This window comes from Nomascus leucogenys, chromosome 8 (assembly GCF_006542625.1).
Source record: "Nomascus leucogenys isolate Asia chromosome 8, Asia_NLE_v1, whole genome shotgun sequence".
Taxonomy (NCBI): Eukaryota; Metazoa; Chordata; class Mammalia; order Primates; family Hylobatidae; genus Nomascus; species Nomascus leucogenys.
Genome location: NC_044388.1, coordinates 90,623,096 through 90,644,625, shown reverse-complemented (window position 1 = coordinate 90,644,625; position 21,530 = coordinate 90,623,096). Strand labels below are relative to the sequence as shown.

Below are 21,530 nucleotides of genomic sequence, written 5' to 3'. Positions count from 1 at the left end.
AAAAAAAAGATATTTAGGTATAAATCTTATAAATCTAACAAAATATGTATAAGATCTATAAGAAAAACTACAAAAAAAAAACTGTAGGAAAAGGGAAAAAGCCCTACAAAACTGATAAAAGAAATCAAAGAACAACAAAATAAATGAAGACAGATTCTATGTTTGTGGGCAGAAATCAATATTGTGAAAATGTCAGTTCTTGCAACTTGATCTATGGATTTGATGCAATCCCAATCAAAATAAACAGTTAGTTTGTGGATATTGACAAACTGATTCTAAAGTTTACATGGAAAGGCGTTAAGACACACAATAGCCAAATCAACATTGAGAGAGAAGAACAAAGTTGGAGGACTCACACTACCCAATTTCAAGACTTACTATAAAGCTACAGTAATCAAGACAGTGTGTTATTGGGAAAGAACAGACACATAGATCAACGGAACAAATAGAGAGCCCAGAAATAGACCCACATAGTATAGTCAACTGATCCTTAAAAAAAAAAAAAAAAAAGCAAAGGCAATACAATGGAGCAAAGAGAGTCTTTTCAACAGATGGTGCTGGAACAATATGCAAAAAATTAATCCAGATAGGAAGTCAGTGTGGCGATTCCTCAGGGATCTAGAACTAGAAATACCATTTGACCCAGCCATCCCATTACTGGGTATATACCCAAAGGACTATAAATCATGCTGCAACAAAGACACATGCACACGTATGTTTATTGTGGCACTATTCACAATGGCAAAGACTTGGAACCAACCCAAATGTCCAACAACGATAGACTGGATTAAGAAAATGTGGCACATATACACCATGGAATACTGTGCAGCCATAAAAAATGAGTTCATGTCCTTTGTAGGGACATGGATGAAACTGGAAACCATCATTCTCAGTAAACTATCGCAAGGACAGAAAACCAAACACCGCATGTTCTCACTCATAGGTGGGAACTGAACAATGAGAACACATGGACACAGGAAGGGGAACATCACACTCCGGGGACTGTTGTGGGGTCGGGGGAGTGGGGAGGGACAGCATTAGGAGATATACCTAATGCTGAATGACGAGTTAATGGGTGCAGCGTACCAACATGGCACATGGATACATATGTAACAAACATGCACATTGTGCACATGTACCCTAAAACTTAAAGTATAATAATAATAATAATAAATTAATCCGGATAGAGACCTTACATCCTTCAGAAAAACTAACTCAAAATGAATCACAGACTTAATGTAAAAACACTCAACTATAAGATAACATAGGATAACATAAACTAGGAGCCAACAGCAGCCAGCAGCTGCAGAACAAACGCCCCACTGACTGAGCCCTTACTGTGGACCAGGCTTTGTGCTTCACATCAATCACCTCCGTTAATCCCCCTTATTATCACACTCCCCCCTTAATACATGAGGAAATTAGGTACAGGAAGTACAGAAAGAGTGAGTATCTGGCCCAAAGTCACCAGCTTGCTCTTTATCTCCCTGCTATATTATCTCTGGATGCTGAATTCCAGAGATTTGACTAAAATCTTTATTGACATAAATATACCCCATGGCACTGAAATAGCTGAGGTCTGAGGCAGACTGAATAACCTTAACTGTTAATGACCTGCCAGATCAACAAAAATACACATCAGGTACCTACAATATACAAGACAAAAAATTTTTTAAGCAACAATTTATTGAGCTTTCACTCAAGTATGGAATTCAAAGTTGCAAGCACTTGACATTTTTTTACATCATTTAATCCTTACAACAACCTGCCAGGTACGTGCTCTTATTCCCATCCTATAGAGAGGAATGAGACTCGATGAGAGGAAGAACATTGTTTTTAAGTGGAAGAACTTGGATTAGAATAAACGGAACTCTAGAATCCATGCAATGAGTTACCACCTTCACTCTCACTCGAAGACATCGCACTGCCTCCACCATGGCCACACCTATCACTAACACAGAGCCTTAAGACTTAGGAGCTGGCTGGGCATGGTAGTTCACACCTGTAATCCCAGCAGCATGGGAGGCCAAGGCGGGAGGATCACTTGAGGCCAGGAGTTCAAGACTAGGCTGGGCAACAGAGCAAGACCTTATCTCTCTGAAAAAATTACATTAAAAAAATAAATAAAAATTAACTAAAATTTAAAAACTGATGAGCATTCCTGTGTGTAGTATGTGATCTTCACAACAACCCTGTAAAGTAGGTGAGACAGAGATCATAGGGATTTTATAGATGCCGAGAAATGTACATTGGGGGCATACCCTGAAAGCCCCACCCACCAGGTAAGACCATCAAAAATTCTAAAGAAAGGAAAAGGCAGGAAAAGAAACACACATCAAAGGCTCTTAAGTAGACCTTTAAAATTGAAAAACTCTGCTTTGTCATTTAACAAACACATTTTTATTCTGTTAATTACTTACCGGGGTTCTAGGACTAACTGAGAAATACGGGCTTCTTTCTATTGGTCACATTCACAGCCAACATTTCCTCTGTGCCAGGTCAGAAAGACAGTGGTCACCTTCGTGAATAATTTCCTTGAGCAAAGCTGCTCTCAGCCTTGACCAAAGCAGCCTTTCCAGGGGCTGGTCTATACCCATGATCTCTCTTCTCTGGCACACAGAAAGTGAATGGTCAGACTCATCTCTTGAATGGCAAGCCATGTGTTTATTACATTTCTTGTTCACCAGATCCACTTTATTAAAAAGTGAAATGACAATCAGAAAGGTTAAGTGACTTAGCCAAGGTCACACAACTTGGAAGCAGCAGATCAGGAAGAAAAATCCAGGTCTGCTAGGTAGGCCAGTCTTCTGTCCAAGTGTGTCCTAGGCCCAGGTCATCTCAGCCATGTGGGGTTGCCAGATGTTTCTGCATGTGGATAAAGATAGACAGGCCAAGGGCTACAAGGGGGCAGAATAAACTAGAAATTCCCAGCACTTTGGTCCTAGAAGGGCCCTTAAGAATCATCCAGGCCGGTTGTGGTGCCTCACGTCTGTAATGCCAGCACTTTGGGAGGCCGAGGTGGGCGGATCACCTGAGGTCAGGAGTTCAAGACCAGCCTGGCCAACATGGCGAAACCCCATCTGTACTAAAAATACAAAAAATTATCCAGGCGTAGTGGTGCACACCTGTAGTCCCAGCTACTTGGGAGGCTGAGGCATGAGAATCACTTAAACCCAGGCGGCAGAGGTTGCAGTGAGCCAAGATCGTGCCACTGCACTCCAGCCTGGGTGACAGTGCGAGACTCCATCCCAATTAAAAAAAAAAATCATCCAATCCACCCATTATATAGATGGGCAAACTGGGGACCAGACAAAGAAAGCAACTTGCCAAAAATTACACAGCTTGAAGTGGCAGATCAGGTCCAGAACCCAGGTCCATAGCAACGTCATCATTCAAGTGAGTTTGGACAGCAATTTGCAAAAGCTGCTGTGGGGATGGCAAAGCAATCAATCCACGGGATTTTTTTTTTCTTAGCAGGTCCAGGTCATGCACAAAAAGTACAAGGTGTAGTCTCTGTCCTTAAGGAGCTTACAGTCTAGCTAGAAAAACTGGCATATACGCAGGAAAACAGAATCAATACCATAAAACGTCAGAACAAGCAGCAGCTGTATCAGGAATTTAAAGGAGGCAGAGAGCAGCAGGGTTGGCTGTGTGGGAAGGCTTCCTAAAGAAGAGATTAAGAAAGCTGGATTTTGAAGCATGAATAGGAGTCCAGCAAATGGAAAGGAATAGGTATGTCAGTCCAGGAAAGAGCATCAACTCATAAAGGGGTTTTGTGGGAGATGAAGCCAAAATCGCAGATGAAGGCTAGATCTTGCGGGCTGGGGATCCTTCAGATGCCAGGTCAGGGCGTTTGGACTTGGGTCTATGAAACAATAGGTCTTCAAATTTGTTCAGGAGCAGATCACTTGGAAGCCTCTGAGCTCTTCACAGAATTCCACAAGTGGCTGATCACACTTCATTCCAGGACAATGTTCGTGTCGGGAAACATAACCGTTGTTCTACATCTGTAATATAAAACCACAACCACAAGCGTGCATGCCTGTGAACCAAGTAAGTCCTCAAGTCAAACAAGACCAATCTTTCTCAAATATTCCTATCAACAGTTATCTGCCCTTCATCTCTTTCTTCTGTCTCTGTCTTCTGTAGCCTGTGTACTGGTAGACAACATGTACACGTACCACTGCTTTTCACAAAATATGGGGGAGAAAAACTTAAAAAATTGAGAGAATTCTGAAAACTTACTTTTTTTCTTTATACTGGAAAAAGGCAGTCTGATAATTTTAGGGGTTCAAGGCAATGCCACATAGAGCAGTATCCTCTCTGAGCCTCAGTTTCCCCATCTGGCATGAAGGGGTTGGAGATGGAAACATCATCTGAGGTCAAGTTTTGGACACATAATTTGCCCAGTTTGGTCATCTTCATGTCTCCTGGGCTCTCTGAACAATGAAAGCAGTGGGGGTCCAGTCCTTCCATACATGTCCACAGTTCTAAGCAACAGAGAGAGTAGCTTTGGTGGGACTAGCTCTGTAACCATCAGCTTCTGCAAAGGCCAGAGGGTCAGCATGAGATGTCAAACAAGGATTTTTGTGCTGGGCCCTGGAGTGAGCACAACACCCCAGTGGCTGACATCACAGGCCCCTTTTGGAGTGCCCCAAGATGCTTCTCTCCTCACCTGGGGCTCCCCATTGGCCATCTTGGGCTCCTGAAGCCTTCCTGACTGCTCAGTCTTGGAGGAAGATGAGTACCTTCATCCCTAGGTCACCTTGCCAGGAACGGGCAGCACCCTGTGCCTAGGATGTAGGCTTCTATGAGCTGGCAGGGGCATGGAATTCTCGGAGAGTTCGTGTGTCGTGTCCCCATTGCCTGGGGGAGCTGGGAGGTCACTAGAAGCCGGATGTAGTAGCCGCCAAACACTGCCAGCAGCTGGCGGGCCATTTCCTAGAAGAGGCAGGGAAGCAGATTGAATAGCACAGGGGAGCCCCTTGAGGAAAAAGGGCTTAGACACCAGGGGAAGGCCATGCTGCTTTCTTGCCCCTGGACCCAGCAGTGATGCTCACTAGGAAGAACCAGGCCAGGTCAGCACCTGGGGCTCTCAGAAGATGCCAGCCTGGTCCAGAAGCCCAGTTCTGCAATTTATGGCCTGTGGGGCTCCTGCAGCCTCAGTGTCCTCGTTGCCAAGGTGGGTAACTAACTGCTGAATGGCAATAATAATACGCACAAAAAAAATACGCAACCTCGAAGCCCTAGAGAAATTACCTAATTTCTAATTATCTAATTTTTTAAGCCTAGCTGGCCAGGCATGGTTGTTCAAACCTGTAATCCCAGCACTTTAGGAGGCCGAGGTAGGAAGATCACTTGAGGTCAGGAGTTTGAGACCAGCCTGGGCAACAGAGCGAGACTGTCTCTACAAAAATAAAATTAAAATTAAAAATATATTTTTAAAATATAAAAAGAAAGTAAACCTAGCCAGCCACAAATACATTTTTTCCACTTTCAAATGTCTATGAGTCTATAAAGTACATGAGATCAAAGTGACTCACTTGAAGAAAATTACTAGTTAAATGTGGAGGCAGGGAGAGGAATATTCCCATTATAGCAGAATTATTTAATTCATACAAGGTACCTGGTAGATTTCTTTACACAAGTACTCCTAACATATTAAAAGAAACTGCTTACATTTAAATATGATCACTGACAGTAAAAGAAAAAAAAAAGAAAAACATAAAAAAGGGAATAAAAGAGATTGCTTATAAAAATTAGGTTTATCACAAAAGGACATGTACTGCATGATTCCGCTAATACGAGGCACCTTGGGTAATCAGTTCACAGGGAGAGAAAGTAAAATGGTGGTTTCTAGGGGTTGAAGGGAGGGAGGAAGGAGGGAAGGGGAAGTTAGTGTTTAATGAGCACAGAGCTTCAATTTGGGAAGATGAAAACATTCTGCAGATGGCTGATGGTGATGGTTGCATAACGATGTGAATGCACCTCATGCTGCTGAACTATATACTTAAAATGGTTAAGATGGTACATTTTATATTATGTATATTTGCCACAATAAAAAAATTTCAAGTAAAAAAGGATTAAAAAATTGAATGTAATGTACTTTTTTTTTTCTTTTTTAAAGACACAGTACAGCCGGGTACAGTGGCTCATGCCTGTAATCCCGGCACTTTGAGAGGCCAAGGCAGGGCAGATCACTTGAGGTCAGGAGTTCAAGACCAACCTGGTCAACATGGTGAAACCCTGTCTCTACTAAAAACACAAAAAAAATTTAGCCAGGCGTAGTGGCACATGCCTGTAATCCCAGCTACTTGGGAGGTTGAGGCAGAAGAATCACTTGAACCCGGGAGGCAGAGGTTGCAGTGAGCCAAGATTGTGCCATTGCACTCCAGCCTGGGCAAAAAGAGTAAAACTCTGTTTCAAAAAAAAAAAAAAAAAAAAAAAAGACATAGGATCTTACTATGTTGCTCAGGCTGGTCTTGAACTCCTGGGCTCCTGCCTTGGCCTCCCTACAGTGTTGGGATTACAGGCATGACCCACTGCGCTAGGCCTTAATGCACATTCTTATTAACACAGTTGGTCTGTAAAGATCCATTCATTGGTCTAGAAGATGGGATCTCAGGGGAAATGCTTAAATTCCTTAAGTATGGGGTTGAAGCTCTTTCACAATACTTGTGTTCACTCTGAATGTAATGAAATAAATGTGGGTTACACTAGGTATGTCTGTAGAATTAGTAATTAAGGATAGGCTTTAAAGTCAAAAAGGCCAAGAGGGAATTTCAACTCAGCCACTCTATGACTAACACAGAGCAGTCACTTCACGTTATTGAGCCCATTTCTTCATCGGTAGAATAAGGAAAATAGTGGCACTGACCCCTCTAAGTTAGACTGAGGATTAAAGAGACTAATAGAGACCGGGCGCAGTGGCTCACACCTGTAATCCTAGCAATTTGGGAGGCCGAGGCAGGTGGATCACCTGAGGTCAAGAGTTCGAGACCAGCCTGGCCAACATGGTGAAACCCCACCTCTACTAAAAATACAAAAATTAACCAGCCGTCATGGCGGACGCCTATAATCCTAGCTACTTGGGAGGCTGAGGCAGGAGGATTGCTTGAACCCGGGGGGTGGAGTTTGCAGTGAGCCGAGATCACACCACTTCACTCTAGCCTGGGCAAAAGAGCAAAACTCCCTCTCGAAAAAAAAAAAAAGAGAGAGAGAGACTAATAGACAGAAAGCATTGAGCCCAGTGCCTAGTGCTCCACAAATGTCATCAATATCTTTCCATCATTATCACTCAAAAAAGCAGAAACCCCACATGGTTCATAAGATTAGCTTTTGTTTCAAGTTATCCTTTGTGCTAGAAAATATAAAACACTTCAAATAGTTTACCACTCAGTAACTCAGATTGGTCTTCTCGCCAATTTACTCTAAAATCAATAACGTAAGAAGCAAGGAACTGTAGCAAGAACACTGGCCTACTTAGAATCAGCAGGGCTGGCTTCTGCCATGGGCTTACTGCACTCCCCCTTTCTGGAAACCTTGGGCCAGTCAGCTGACCTCTTGGAACCTTATTTCACCCACCAAGGAAGAAGGGAAAATAATTCATACCTCGAAGAGTATGCTAATGAATTTTATGCATGAGAAAAATCTGTAAAAATGTAAGAGGTCATTATCACTATCTTTCCATCTTTTACAGACACTGGGTTCCTACTGAAATGTGACCATCTGGCCCAGGTTGAGACTTGGGCATCAATTATATTTTCCTTAACTAAATTATAAGGGCAGCTACTTTAAAAACATGTGCACACACTTGATACTCATGACAGGAAATTGTATTACTATTGGTTTGAATGAATCTGAAAATAATCATTTAAAAGACCCATATTTAATGGGCTATCGCACAAAAACCCACACACACGTCACAAGAAAGTACATAACCTTATCAATGTCTTCTCTTTAAAAAAAAAAAAAAAGTCAATAGGATAAAGTGAAGAGGTTAATACATTTATCATTTCTCTCTCTTTTTTTTTTAATATTTTGGCAGGGCACGGTGGCTCACACCTGTGATCCTAACACTTTGGGAGGCCGAAGCAGGTGGATCGCTCGAGCTCAGGAGCTCAAGACAAGCCTTGGCAACATGGTAAAACCCTATCTGTAAATAAAAATTTAAAAATTAATATAAAAAGATGAAAGATTTTAATAGAGACCGGGCATGGTGGCTCATGCCTGTAATCCTAGGACTTTGGGAGGCTGAGGCGGAAGGATCAACTTGAACTCCTGGACTCAACTGATCCTCCCGCCTCAGCCTCCCAAAGTGCTGGGATTACAGGCATGAGCCACCACACCATCCTGTCATTTTCTCTTTTAAATAGTGCTACTTGAAGGCTTCCTACTCCCCACCAGTACAAAAGGGAAAGCCTGGGCTGGTTTGGACCTTGAATCCCCAAACCTCTTGGGTGAAAAGATATAAGTGCTCTTCTGAAGTTTCAAACGTCACCTGAGGTCACCATCACTGCTTGTCTCCCTGACAATGGGTCTGTCCTCATGATGAGAAGAAGGTAGCACAAGCTGCAAACCACATTTTCAGATTTCTGGTCTGCCAGTGTTTAGCCACAGCCAAGAGACAGTGTGGATGGCAGGACCTAACAGAACTCTGGGGCTGGAGGAATTGGAATTCAACAGAAATGCAAAGAAGTGGGAGGTCGAGGCAGGTAGATCTCTTGAGCCGAGGAGTTGGAGACTAGCCTGGGCAACATGGCAAAACCCTGACTCTAATAAAAATACAAAAAATTAGCCAGGCGTAGTGGCGCATGCCTATAGTCCCAACTACTCAGGAGGCTGAGGTGGGAGGATTGCTTGAGCCTGGGAAGTTGAGGCCACAGTGAGCAGTGATCACACCACTGCACCCCAGCCTGGGTGACGGGAGCAAGACCCTGTCTCAAAACAAAAGAAAACAAAAAAAAAATGCAAAGAAGAGTCAACTATCTAAATGCAATTAAAGTAGACGGATGGTTGGATAGATGAATAAATAATTGATTAATTGACTGAGACCCAAATATTCATCAATATGTTCATGGTTAAGTAAGCTATAATCTATCAACATGCAACTACCCATCCAATGCAACCATCAAAAAGAATATCCAACATATTAAATAATGCAACAAAAAGTCCCAATAAATATAAAATGCTTCCTGTTAACTATCTTTTTAAGTGCTAGGGTGAAGAATGAAAAGATTGAAAACCTGAGCTAGATTTGTATGGTGTCTACCAACTGAGAGAAGCCATGTCCCGGGGAATCTAAGAAGCCCCCACATAGACTTTCTCTATGCAAATTCCCCTGAGGGAGGATGGCCCCAACAAGCCCCAGTGCCTGTTACCTCCGGCTCAGCCTCAGGAACAAGCTGATGAAGCTCAGTCTGCATGAGTGGCCTCTCGTTAGGACAAGAATTGCCTGGCAGGAGAGGAGCATCCTCCAAGTTCTCAGGCCCCTCCGCTGTTGCAGGGCTCACCCCAGTCTCCATGACAACACACAACTGGCTCAATCTGCTTCTCAGCAAGGACTGCAAAGGAAACAGAGAAGGGGCTCAGGAGTGCCTAAATCAGGTGGTATCTGCAGCTGACTCCCTCCCCGAGCTGCAGACCGAGCAGAGGATGAGGTCTCAGACTCAGATGACCTCAGAAAAAGCTGGTCGCATTTGGGATATTACATATTTCCCTACAGATGGTCATTAATAGCTTCTAAATATTTTTCCTTTTATAGCCAGGCGTGGTGGCTCATGCCTGTAATCCCAGCACTTTGGGAGGCCGAGGCGGACAGATCACTTGAGACTAGGAGTTCAAGACCAGCCTGGCCAACATGGTGAAACCCCGTCTCCACTAAAAATACAAAAATTAGCCCAGGGTGGTGGCACACACCTGTAGTCCCAGCTACTCAGGAGGCTGAGGCATGAGAATCACTTGAACCCGGGAGGCAGAGGTTGCAGTGAGTCAAGATGGCGCCACTGCACTCCAGCCTCGGTGACACAGCAAGACTCTGCCTCAAAACAAACAAATATTTTTCCTCTCATGCTCTCACTTGCTCAAAGCAGCCTGGGATGTGGGTATCTTTATCCATATGTTGCAGATGAATAAACTGAGACTCAAAGGCCCTGCCTGAGGCCACACAGGAACTAATGAGCCAAATTCAGGGCTAAGTCACAACTCTGACTTCAAGACTCACTGCAGCCAGGGCTCAGAAAAGGCTAATCTTAGAGAAGGAGCCCAGGGCTCGGAGACAGGAGGCCTGGCCTCCAAACCTGGGCATCACCAGCCAGCTCCATGACCACAGGCTGGTAACAGGTCATCCCAGAGCCTGTTTCCTCCTCTGTAGAAGCACAGCAAGATCCCTCTGATTTTCTTAATAAACAGTAGAAAGGCACTGTGAACAAGTAAAAGTTGCCTCAATGCATGATACTTTGGAATCCACCAAAATTTATTATTAATATTATAATTATAAATAAATATATGGCCAGGCATGGTGGCTCACACCTGTAATCCCAGCACTTTGGGAGGCCAAGGCAGATGGATCACCCGAGGTCAGGACTTCAAGACCAGCCTGGCCAACATGGTGAAACCCCGTCTCTACTAAAAATACAAAAAATTAGCCAGGTGTGATGGCAGGCACCTGTAATTCCAGCTACTCAGGAGGCTGAGGCAGGAGAATCGCTTGAACCCACGAAGCAAAGGTTGCAGTGAGCCGAGATCGCTCTACTGCACTCCAGCCTGGACAACTGAGTGAAACTCTGTCTCAGGAAAAAAAAAAAAAAAAAAAAAAAGAAATATATGCTTACCATAGGAAATGTGGAAGAAGCAATGCATTAAAAAGAAGCAGAAAAGCAGCCATAATTCCCTAGGCAAAACAACCACTGATTGCTCATAGGTATTCTTCCAAGCAACTTTTCCTCAGACATTTTCCCACCCTTAAGATAAGGCAATCGATACAATTTGGCCTCCTGGTTTTTGGTTTGTTTTGTTTTTTCACTGAAGATATCTTACCTCTTGGCTAGTCTTCATTTCTTGAACATGATCAGACAAAAACTGCACACAGTTCTCCAGGTCGAAGTAGACAAACCAAAGCTGTGGGGAGAAGCAGCAGTGACCACCGTGGCTCAAAGCCGGACCAACCCCAAACTCTCCCTCCCTGAGACAGTCCTATTTAGCCTGCTCTCTGGCAGGCACGTGCCATTCGGCAACATGACCACGTCTCATTTGTATGGTTGGTAGAAAAATGGCTTTGTGTGCAAGTTTAGAAAAGGTCAAACCCTAGGCCAGATGCAGTGGCTCACACCTGTAATCCCAGCACTGTAGGAGGCCGAGGCAGGCAGATCACTTGAGGCCAGGAGTTCAAGACCAGCCTGGCCAACATGGCGAAACCCCTGTCTCTACAAAAAATACAAAAAATTAGCTGGGTGTGGTGGTAGACGCCTGTAATCCCAGCTACTCAGGAGCCTGAGGCACAGGAATCACTTGAACCTGGGAGGTGAAGGTTGCAGTAAGCCAAGATCGCACCACTGCACTCCAGCCTGGGTGACAGAGCAAGACTGTCTGAAAAGAAAGGAAAAGGAAACAAAAGAAAAAGAAAAGAAAAGAAAAAAGAAAAAGTTAAACCCTGTTCAAAATGGCTGCAGCCCCATTTCCCACAAGCTGCTGAGCATCCCAGACAGACTCCGAACCCTCCTGGACATCACCTGTCCACCTGAGGTCACCCATCCATGGGTGGGGTGTGAACATGCAAATGAGTGGAACCGTTCAGAGCTGACACCTGTGGCCCTCAACCAGGTCTGAGGTAATCAACCTGGGTGCTTGTGGGGACAGAAGCAGGGTGAGAAGTCCGTACCCCACCTGTGCCTCCCCTTCCACCCCAGGGACCAGCCAGGCTAAACTTAACCAGGCTGAAATCTTCCACGTTCACGTTACGACAACCTGTCAAGACCACAGCTGCCGCACATCCTAATTGAAGTTCTTGGAGAAACTGGTGGCCCTTGCCCCAAACTCCCATCCACTGGCCACCTCCTCTGGTTCCCAGACCTCCTTCCTCCCACTGACTGACCCATGAGACCCAAAGTCACAGCCTTCTTGCCAACTAGTCTCCCAGTGTCTTACCCACAAGGGAGGATTTCTCAAATAGTTCCTTTAAAGTTTTTTACTATGAAAATTTCCAAGCATATACAGAAGTAGAAGACAACAACCCATCCTACTGCTGCAACTGTTAGGTCACCTCATGGCCACTCTTGGTTCATCTCCATCCTCACTTGGTACCCGTCCCCAACACCCCCACCTCCACTGCACCCCCCAGTGAATCTGAAGGACATGCCAGATAGTGTATCACCTCATCCCAAGATACTATTTAGAAACTAAAAGAACCAAGTTGTCTAAAAAGATGTGTCCATTCTTTTTTTTTTTTTTTCCGAGACAGGGTCTCACTCTGGCACCCAGGCTGGAGTGCAGTGGCGCGATCACAGCTCACCGCAGCCTTGACCTCCCGTGCTCAGGTGATCCTTCCACCTCAGCCTCCCAAGTAGCTGAGACTACAGGCATGTGACACCACGCCCAGCTAGTTTTTGTACTCTTTGTAGAAACAGAGTTTGCCATGTTGCCCAGGCTGCTGGTGTTGAACTCTTAGATTCGAGCAATCCACCCACCTCAGCCTCCCAAAGTGCTAGGATTATAGGGGTGAGCCACTGAGCCCACCTGATGTGTCTCTTTTTTGTTTTGTTTTTGTTTTTTGTTTTTTTTTTGAGATGGAGTCTCACTCTGTTGCCCAGGCTGGAGTGTGGAGTGCACAATGGCACAATCTCGGCTCACTGCAAGCTCCGCCTCCCGGGTACAAGTGATTCTCCTGCCTCAGCCTCCCAAGTAGCTGGGACTACAGGTGCACACCGCCACGCCCTGCTAATTTTTTTGTATTTTTAGTAGAGATGGGGTTTCACCATGTTGCCCAGGCTGGTTTCGAACTCCTGAGCTCAGGCAATCCACCCGCCTCAGCCTCCCAAAGTGCTGGGATTACAGACGTGAGCCACCGTGCCCAGCCCATTCTTTAGTCATCTATCCATCCATGCATTCATCTAACACATGCCAAGCCACTCCTACGTGCCAACGGATAAAGGAGATTCAAAGATAAACGAGGCTAAAAAGGACCCCCACATTCCAGGAGCTCCCAGTCTACAATGTCACACTTGAACTGCTGAGAATCTTGTGATGTCATCTGCTTCACTCCAATGTTAGGCAAGATCATCTTATACCTACACCATCTCAGGTGTGATAGGCTCCACAAACATAGGGACCTGCCTGTGTTCTCTGCTGCAGCGTCAATCCCTGGGACAGTGCCTGGTACATAATAGGCTCTCAATAAACATTCGTGGAATAACTGAGGCAGGTGCATGAGGAGCCTCTTCCCAGGTCCCCCGTGCACACCTACCCCTGGGCTCCCACCAGGCAAGGGGCCATGACTGGTGAGAATGCAGATGTGGTGCTGAGGAGGTTTTGCAATTCCACTGGGCAGATAAGGCATGGATGGAGGAACAGGAGAGTTCAGCCAGGATCAAGAGATCTGGCCTAACTGTGTTCCAACCCACCCGGCGACTCCATACTAGTCACTTTCAGATCTCCCCCCAGCCTTCGGGGCAAAGAGAATGACCAAGCCAGGCAGACAAGGCCTTCAGCATCTGACCTGCCTCTCCGGCCTCATCTCTCCCCGCTGTGTCACACTGGTGTAGCCCCAGCCATGGTGAGCTCCATGCAGCCCTTCAAAGGGACCCTGTGTACCTTGCCTCTCAGCCTTGTTGGGGGCTGTCCCTTTGCTATAAGGCCAGAGAGGCTACTGTTGACTGTCTCACTGTACGCCTGTCATCCTCTGCCAGGACAGGGACCTTGCATGGGCCCCTCAATGTCGCCAGTGTCCAACCGAGGGCACAGCACAAAGGAGGCTCCGTCTGTCTGCTGAATAAATGCCAGGTGAGCAGCAAGGTGTGGATATTATCTGTGCTTCCCTTCCAGCCCTCCCACGTGGAGGTTCCAGGCCACTGGTTACTGCACAGAGAAGGTGTCTTGAGGAAGAAACACCAGGGCAGGGCGGAAGGAAAGGGCTGCCGACAGCCGTCTCATTAGCAGACTACTGCAGACACTGTGCAGGTTAGGAGAACATGAGGCCACTGCTCTTCATTAGCCCAACATAAAACTGGGCCATCAGGAAGAGGTCACTATGAGACACAGCACCTGAATCACACTCTGGCATCCTTCCACTGTGTCTGTCACCCCCAGCAGCACCCGGTGTCTCAGGAGGGCTCCATTGGCAGCTGCCAGCCTCAGGTCCGTGTTGGTGTTGGCCTGTAAGACAAACGCCAGGCCCATCACCAGACCTCCATGCTATTGGGGAGCTCCCAGGCTCTGGGCAGTAGAAACACACCATCCCACCCCTAGATGCCAAGGGACAATCCCCACCCTCAGGACTGTCCCATTTCCTCCCCATTAAATGGTCTGGGGTGGAGGCAGGCGCAGTGACTCATGCCTGTAATCCCAGTGTTTTGAGAGACTAAGGCAGGAGAATTTCTTGAAGCCAGGGGTTTGAGGCCAGCCTGGACAATGTAGCGAGATGCCGTCTCTATAAAAAATTGTTTAAAAATTAACTAGGTGGGGCCAGGCGCGGTGGTTCACGCCTGTAATCCCAGCACTTTGGGAGGCCAAGGCAGGTGGATCACAAGGTCAGAAGTTCGAGACCAGCCTGGCCAACATGGTGAAACCCCATCGCTACTAATAATACAAAAATTAGCTGGGCATGGTGACACACGCCTGTAGTCCCAGCTACTCGGGAGGCTGAGGCAGAAGAATTGCTTGAACTCAGGAGGCGGAGGTTGCAGTGCGCAGAGATCACGCCACTGCACTCCAGCCTGGGCAACAGAGCGAGACTCCGTCTCAAAAAAAAAAAAAAAAAAAAAAAATTGGCTAGGTATGGTAGCGTCCACCTGTAGTCCCAACTACTTGGGAGGGTGAGGCAAGAGGATCACTTGAGCCCAGGAGTGTGAGGTTATAGTAAGCTATGATTGTGCCACTGCACTCCAGCCTAGGTGACAGAGTGAGACTCTATCTCTTAAAAATAAGGGAAGAAAAATAAAATGAGATGGGGGATAGTTGGAACAGTAAATTCAATAGTGTCAGACAGCCCTGGGATAAAGCCCAGCTCTGCTGCTTCCTAGCTATATGGCCCTGGACAAGGTATATCCCTTCCCTGAACCTTATTTTCTTTAGTTGTAGAATAAAAGAATATCCCTGCCTCCTAGGAATTGAGTGAGATTTCACTGAGACTGTGTGTAAAGTACTTAACCCAGGGCCTGGGACTCTGTCAAGGTGCATAAGATATTTGCAGAAGATGGGAGATCAAATGGGTTTGATCTGTTTGAGCTGACACATCAAATCTGTTGTGTAAGTGACGCACTCACTCTATCTAGAAAGCACCTACTTTAAAGTACCTAACAGCGCCTGGCCCTCAGGAGGGGCTCTGGGAATCAGCCTCCTGCTCTCCTACCCAAACCAATGGATGCTACACATTCAGCTGGGAAAGTGGATGCTAAACAGGTGGGGGAGAAGAGGAGGGACAAAGGGACCCCAAATGCTGGTTTGGGGAAGTGAGCACAAGAGGACTTTCAGGCGCAGTTAGAAGAGAGCAGCCTGATCAAGAATAATAGTTCTCAAAAGGGGCAGCACCCTGTAAGGGAGATTTTGGAAATGCAAGGAGGACCCTTTGGTTGTCACAGGGATGGGAGGGACAGTGCTGGCACTTAGTGGAGGAGGGCCAGGGGTTCTAAACCCATGCCTTTCACTGAAAGACATGTCCTATTAGAAACCATTCTGCATGTTCAAGACTGTCCCCTGAGCTGCCTGGACTCCAAATGTCCCACTCAGCATACATGCCGATAAAAAAATCTACTTAGAATTCTCTCAGCCAACCTAACTCCAGTTTACATTTATACCTAAAGTGATTTTTTTTTTTTTTTTTGGAAACCTAGTCTCGCTCTGTCACCCAGGTTGGAGTGCAGTGGTACGATCACAGCTCACTGCATGCTTGACCTCCTGGGCTCAGATCTTCCTGCCTCAGCCTCCCAAGCAGCTGGGACCACACATGCATGCCACCACACTCAGCTAACTTTTAAATTTTTAGTAGAGATCAGGTCTCACTATGTTGCCCAGGCTGGTCTCAAACTCCTAGTTTCAAGCAATTCTCCCACCTCAGCCTCCCAAAGTGCTGGGATTACAGACATGAGCCACCATGCCCAGCCACTTAAAGTGATTGTTTGCATGAGTTTAATATACACTGAGTTTTCCAGGAATGCCTCTACCATGAAAATTGAGGAATAATTATATTTTGTTTTGCCTAGATCTGTAGTAAGAAGATTTGGATGTGGTTTTGGATTTGATGTGGATTTCTTCCTTCTAGAAATCCATATCACTAATAGTTCAATTCCTAACTTTATCTATAACCTTGGGCAAATTACTAAACATCTCTCTGCCTCCATCTCCTTACCCCCAAAAGGGAGAAAATAATGCTCCTACCTCAGAGGGGTATAATAAGGATGAAATGAGTTAATCCATGTAGAATAATTGAAAGAATTGAACACTTAACACATGCCAGCTGATAATATCACAGTGAGGATGACAGTGAACTTAAATCACTGTGTTTTCACTGTGCCATATTAGCAACAAACAAATATTTGTAGGAACCTGGAACTTCTCACGTGTCCTAGCAATGTGCTATACTCTACAAGGCCGGGACTTGCCTGCCTTTACAAACCTGCCAATCTTTTTTTTTTTTTTTTTTGAGGCAGGGTCTCACTCTGTCACCCAGTCACCCAGGCTGGAGTATAATGTTGCCATCATGGCTCACTGCAGCCTTGAACTCCTAGGCTCAAGCAATCCTCCCACCTCAGCCTCCTAGGACTATGGGCATGTGCCACCACACCCCGCTGATTTTATTTTTTGTAGAGACAGAGTCTCACAATGTTGCCTAGCCTGGTCTCCAACTCCTAGGCCCAAGTGATCCTCCCACCTCAGCCTCCCAAAGTACTGGGATTATAAGTGTGAGCCACCATGCCCAACCCATACCTTCCAATCCTGAGAAAGGCTAACAGTGCACCAAAGGGAAAACAAGACAGTTATGCAAGACATTGAGGCTCTCAAGGACACCAAGTAACAACACAGGGAGGATGCTAACAAGTAAGAGTGACAATGGCCAGGAAGAGGGGATCTGCATAGTCCTGAGTGACAAGGGATCCAGGGAGGACGAGGTCCTGGAGCTGAGACCCAAAAGAAGACCTGAGAAGGGCTGTGTGGCCATGGACTGGTTATTTAACGTTTCTGAGCTTCTGTTTCCTCACTGGCGAAGAGTCAATAACAGCTAATACTCATAAAGCATTTACACCAGGTATTATTATAAACACTTTGTGTGTCTAAGTCATTTAATTCTCACAATCATCCTACGAGGGAGCTACAATTATTATCTCATGTTTTAGATGAGGAAACTGAGGCCCTGATAGATTAAGTAACTCACCCCAAGTTGCAGAGCTAGCAAATGGTGGCGGTATCCTGCCTCCTTATAAGGTTGTTGTTGGGCATAGATGTGAAGCCCCAAGCACACAGCACACAATAGGTGCTCATGAAATGATGGACATTATTAGGAAGAAAAGAAAGAGTCTCCTAAATGAGCAGACAGTGATGATGGCATTGCCAGGATGCACCTGGGACCTCCATGCTGCACACAAGCCTTGCTCATTTTCTGGGATCTGTGCCTGGCACAGAGTAAGACCCTGTCATTCATACATACATACATACATACATACATACATACATAGATGCATGCATGCATGCATGGATGGATGGATGGATGGATGGATGGATGGACGGATGGACAGATGGATGGACGGATGGATATATATTGTTGGAACAGTAAATTCAATAGTGTCACTCCTGGGTCAAAGCTCAGCTCTGCTGTTTCCCGGCTGTGCGGCCCTAGACAAGGTATATCCTGGTACTATCAAGGGCTTCATAAATACCGGCTGAATAAAAGGAGGAAAGAAGAGACAGAGGCAGAGCGCCAAAGCAGGCATTCCCTCCATCATGTGAATTACATCTGCATCCTCGAAGCACCTGTCAGGTGCCAATCTTTTTTGCTTGCTCTCGCTAAATAAAACAAACACTTTGCTTCTTCCCCTCCCCAAGACAAAGTTCTTGCTGCAGGAGTAGCCAGCTCGATTTTTTTTTTATAGGTCGAACACAAGGGCCATGAAAGCTTCAACAGACCCCAAGGGCAGCATTATTTTGTCAGTCTCGTGGCAAAGCCCAACAAAGATCCTTACAGAATGAGTACACCATAAAGTTCCCATTTGTCTTGTGAACACACGCACTAAGTGGAATTCACACCCCAAATGCTGATTTACATTTCCCAACATCCTGCCCTCCCTTTCTGAGTCAGGCAAGATAAGAGTCCAGCACTGTGCCAGGGATCGGGGGATGAAGGAACAGGAGCTTCCCAAGTAGGTGGAAAGACAACATAGGTGTGGTAGCAGAGAAATGGTCCCCAAAGATGTCTAAATCCTATTCCCCAAAACCAGTGCAAATGTTACGCAGCAAAGGGGAGTTAAAGCCACCAATGAAATTTATGTTGTTAATCAGCTGACCTTAAAATTAGGAGATTATCTCAGATTATCCAGATGGCCCAATGTAATCACAAGGGTCCTTAAAAGTAGAAGAGGAGGCCGGGCGTGGTGGCTCACGCCTGTAATCCCAGCACTTTGGGAGGCCGAGGCAGGCGGATCACGAGGTCAGGAAATCGATACCATCCTGGCTAACACAGTGAAACCCCGTCTCTACTAAAAATACAAAAAATTAGCCGGGCGAGGTGGCGGGCGCCTGTAGTCCCAGCTACTCGGGAGGCTGAGGCAGGAGAATGGCGTGAACCCCCGGGAGGCGGAGCCTGCAGTGAGCCGAGATCACGCCACTGCACTCCAGCCTGGGTGACAGCGAGCCTCTGTCTCAAAAAAAAAAAAAAAAAAGTAGAAGAGGGAGGCAAAAGAGCCAGAGAAGGAGATGTGAAAAAGACTGGATCTGCCACTGCTGGCTTTGAAGATGAAGAAAGGGATCATCAGCCAAGGAATGCAGAGGACCACTAGGAGCTATACAGGCAAGAAAATAGATTCTCCCCCAGAGCCTTCAGAAGGAAGCAACCCTGCCTGTACCTAGATTTTAGTCCAGTGAGACCTATGTCAAATATCTAACCTGCAGAACTGGAAGATAATAAATTGGTGTTGTTTCAACCCACTAAGTTCATGGTAATTTGTTACAGCAGCTTTGGAAAACCAACAGTTTTCTCTAGTGTTGTGGCTAAGAACATGACTTGGAATCTGAGGCCCTGGCCTTGATTTCCAACTCTGGCATTTGTTAGTAGCATGGCCGGGGCTGCTCTTTGAGCCTGAATCGAGGGTTCCTCAACTGCAAAATAAGTGTAACAGCCTCTACCCAGATTTAATGTCGAAGGATTTAATGAGTTAATGTGGTAGGCATTTAACAGAGGACCTACTACATATGATGTGCTCAGTACATATCAAAAGACAGACACTGAAGGGACAGAATACAATTAAAATCATACATCAAGCTGGGAGGTATCCACCTCCTTTCTGAACGTGATCAGGAACCAGAGGGCTCAGGGTTTGAACCCTGGCTCTGTCACTAACAGGGATCCAGGACAAGTTACCTAAACTCTCGGACCACCCACCTTGCCTCAAAGGTCATTGCTGGGATTGGAGACATGACTGTCAATAGAGCAGCAGGTCAGCATCTGCCCGTCACAGGAGGGAATAATATAAATTATCTCTCCCCAGACGTCAACTTCAGGCACCTTGTGCTGCAGGGTGGGTTCGGTAACCCTCCCTTGTTCACAAGGCTGTTGTGAGCACCCAGGGAGAGGAAGTGCATGAAAGGGCTCAGTTAACTAAAGTACTGTCAGGATATGGGCTATTACTGCTCTCCTCTCACATTCCCAAAACACAGCTTGCTTCCAGAAAAACAATCCACAGGGATTAGACAGGAAAAGCAGAGAGAACAATCACATACACAATTTGATTTCTTTTAGTCACTGGGCTTACGGGCTAGTGTGAATTTTCATGGCCAGGGAAATTCTTTGAGGGAGGCAAAAGAGAAAAATCTGATTCTCACGCCTGCACCACCCTTCTGGAGAGAGTGTGGCAGGGATCTCCAGACATCTCACCTTCTTCTGGTGTCTTTCAAAGACCAGCACAAGAGTCAAGGTCAGGCTCACCGCAGCCAGGGTCACGAGCAGCATGCCAGCCCAGTGGTTCCCCAAGGCAAACATCTGACTGGTAGAGTAGATATTGGCCCACACCACCACATAGAAAACCTGCAACACGCCAGACAGAGAGCATGGTCAGGAAATTCAGTCCTCGCATAAAGCAGCTCCATTCAAAGGGACACCCTTCAGACACTATTGATACCCTCCTTGGATTCAGACAGTTCACAGCACCAGTAAGAGATTGATGCAGACAGCTGGGTCTGTGAGAATGAGCTCATGTTCCTTGTTTATAAGCAAAAGTAGACAAAAAAGGTTAGTAGCTACTCCTAATCCTTGTTTACCTTAATTTTAAGTAAAACAGAAAAAGGCAGGTGGATCTGAAGTGAGACAGGTAACAGTTCAAAGACCACAATGATCCTTCAAGTACTACATGGCTTTGGACAATTTATAACTCCTCTAAGTCTCAGTTTCCTCATCTGTAAAATGGGGATAATAACACCTATTTCACAGCATTGCAATAAGGGTTAACAAGGTAACATAAGTAACAGCTCAGCACTCACCAGGGAATGAATCAATGCTGCTTCCCACCCTTTTCCCTACTCCCTAGAAGTGGGACCTGGGAGTCACGTGTGCTATTTGACCATTTATACATACAAAACAGCAGCAAATCATAGTGGTTACAAGCACAGATGCTGAAACCAGACTGCCTGGGTTCAAATCCTGGCTCTGTCATTTATGTATGTAAGTGTTTACATATATCAATATGAAGATGTATATGCATATTTATATATATATATATATACACGTATGTGTATACACACATATATATACATGTATATATGACTAGAGCTGAAATAGACCCATCTGTTGAGCAGATGGGAAAACCAAGTTCTGGAGAAGAGGAAAGTCTTGGCCAAGGCCAGACATTGAGATCAGAGCCTGGGTGGATCTGCAGATTCCCAGTCCCAACCTCTGCCCACAGTAAACCCTGACTCCCATCCTTTATGCAACGACCTGGTTACAACGCTCTCCTGTAAATTTCCTCTGATCCCAAATCAATGTCCATATGTACTGCTCATTTCCAGGCACCTGGGCCAACAAAACAGCCCCCAAGCCCCTGACCCACACCAACAGGCTCCAAGACACGGTGCTGAATTTGGTGGTGCCACAAGCTGTCAGGGCAGGGTCAGTGTGC

At 45.8% G+C, this 21,530-nt stretch overlaps 1 protein-coding gene across 7 annotated transcripts in view; it reads right to left on the bottom strand.

Annotated features, from left to right (window-relative positions):
• The window catches only part of TMEM268 (transmembrane protein 268), a 46,196-nt gene that overhangs the window by 8,769 nt on the left and 15,897 nt on the right, over positions 1-21,530 (bottom strand). For 2 of the 7 annotated variants that reach the window (XM_030817693.1, XM_030817697.1), the window contains 5 exons: positions 20,294-20,443; positions 14,257-14,367; positions 11,038-11,118; positions 9,381-9,563; positions 1,669-4,941 (listed from right to left, as the gene is read on the bottom strand). In XM_030817693.1, the coding sequence (XP_030673553.1) occupies positions 4,762-4,941; positions 9,381-9,563; positions 11,038-11,118; positions 14,257-14,367; positions 20,294-20,443 (705 nt within the window). In that variant the 3' untranslated portion in view covers positions 1,669-4,761. Of the gene's footprint in view, positions 1-1,668; positions 4,942-9,380; positions 9,564-11,037; positions 11,119-14,256; positions 14,368-20,293; positions 20,444-21,530 lie in introns of those variants that run through there. The other 5 variants (XM_030817692.1, XM_030817696.1, XR_004031413.1 and 2 more) reach the window with 4 other exon arrangements.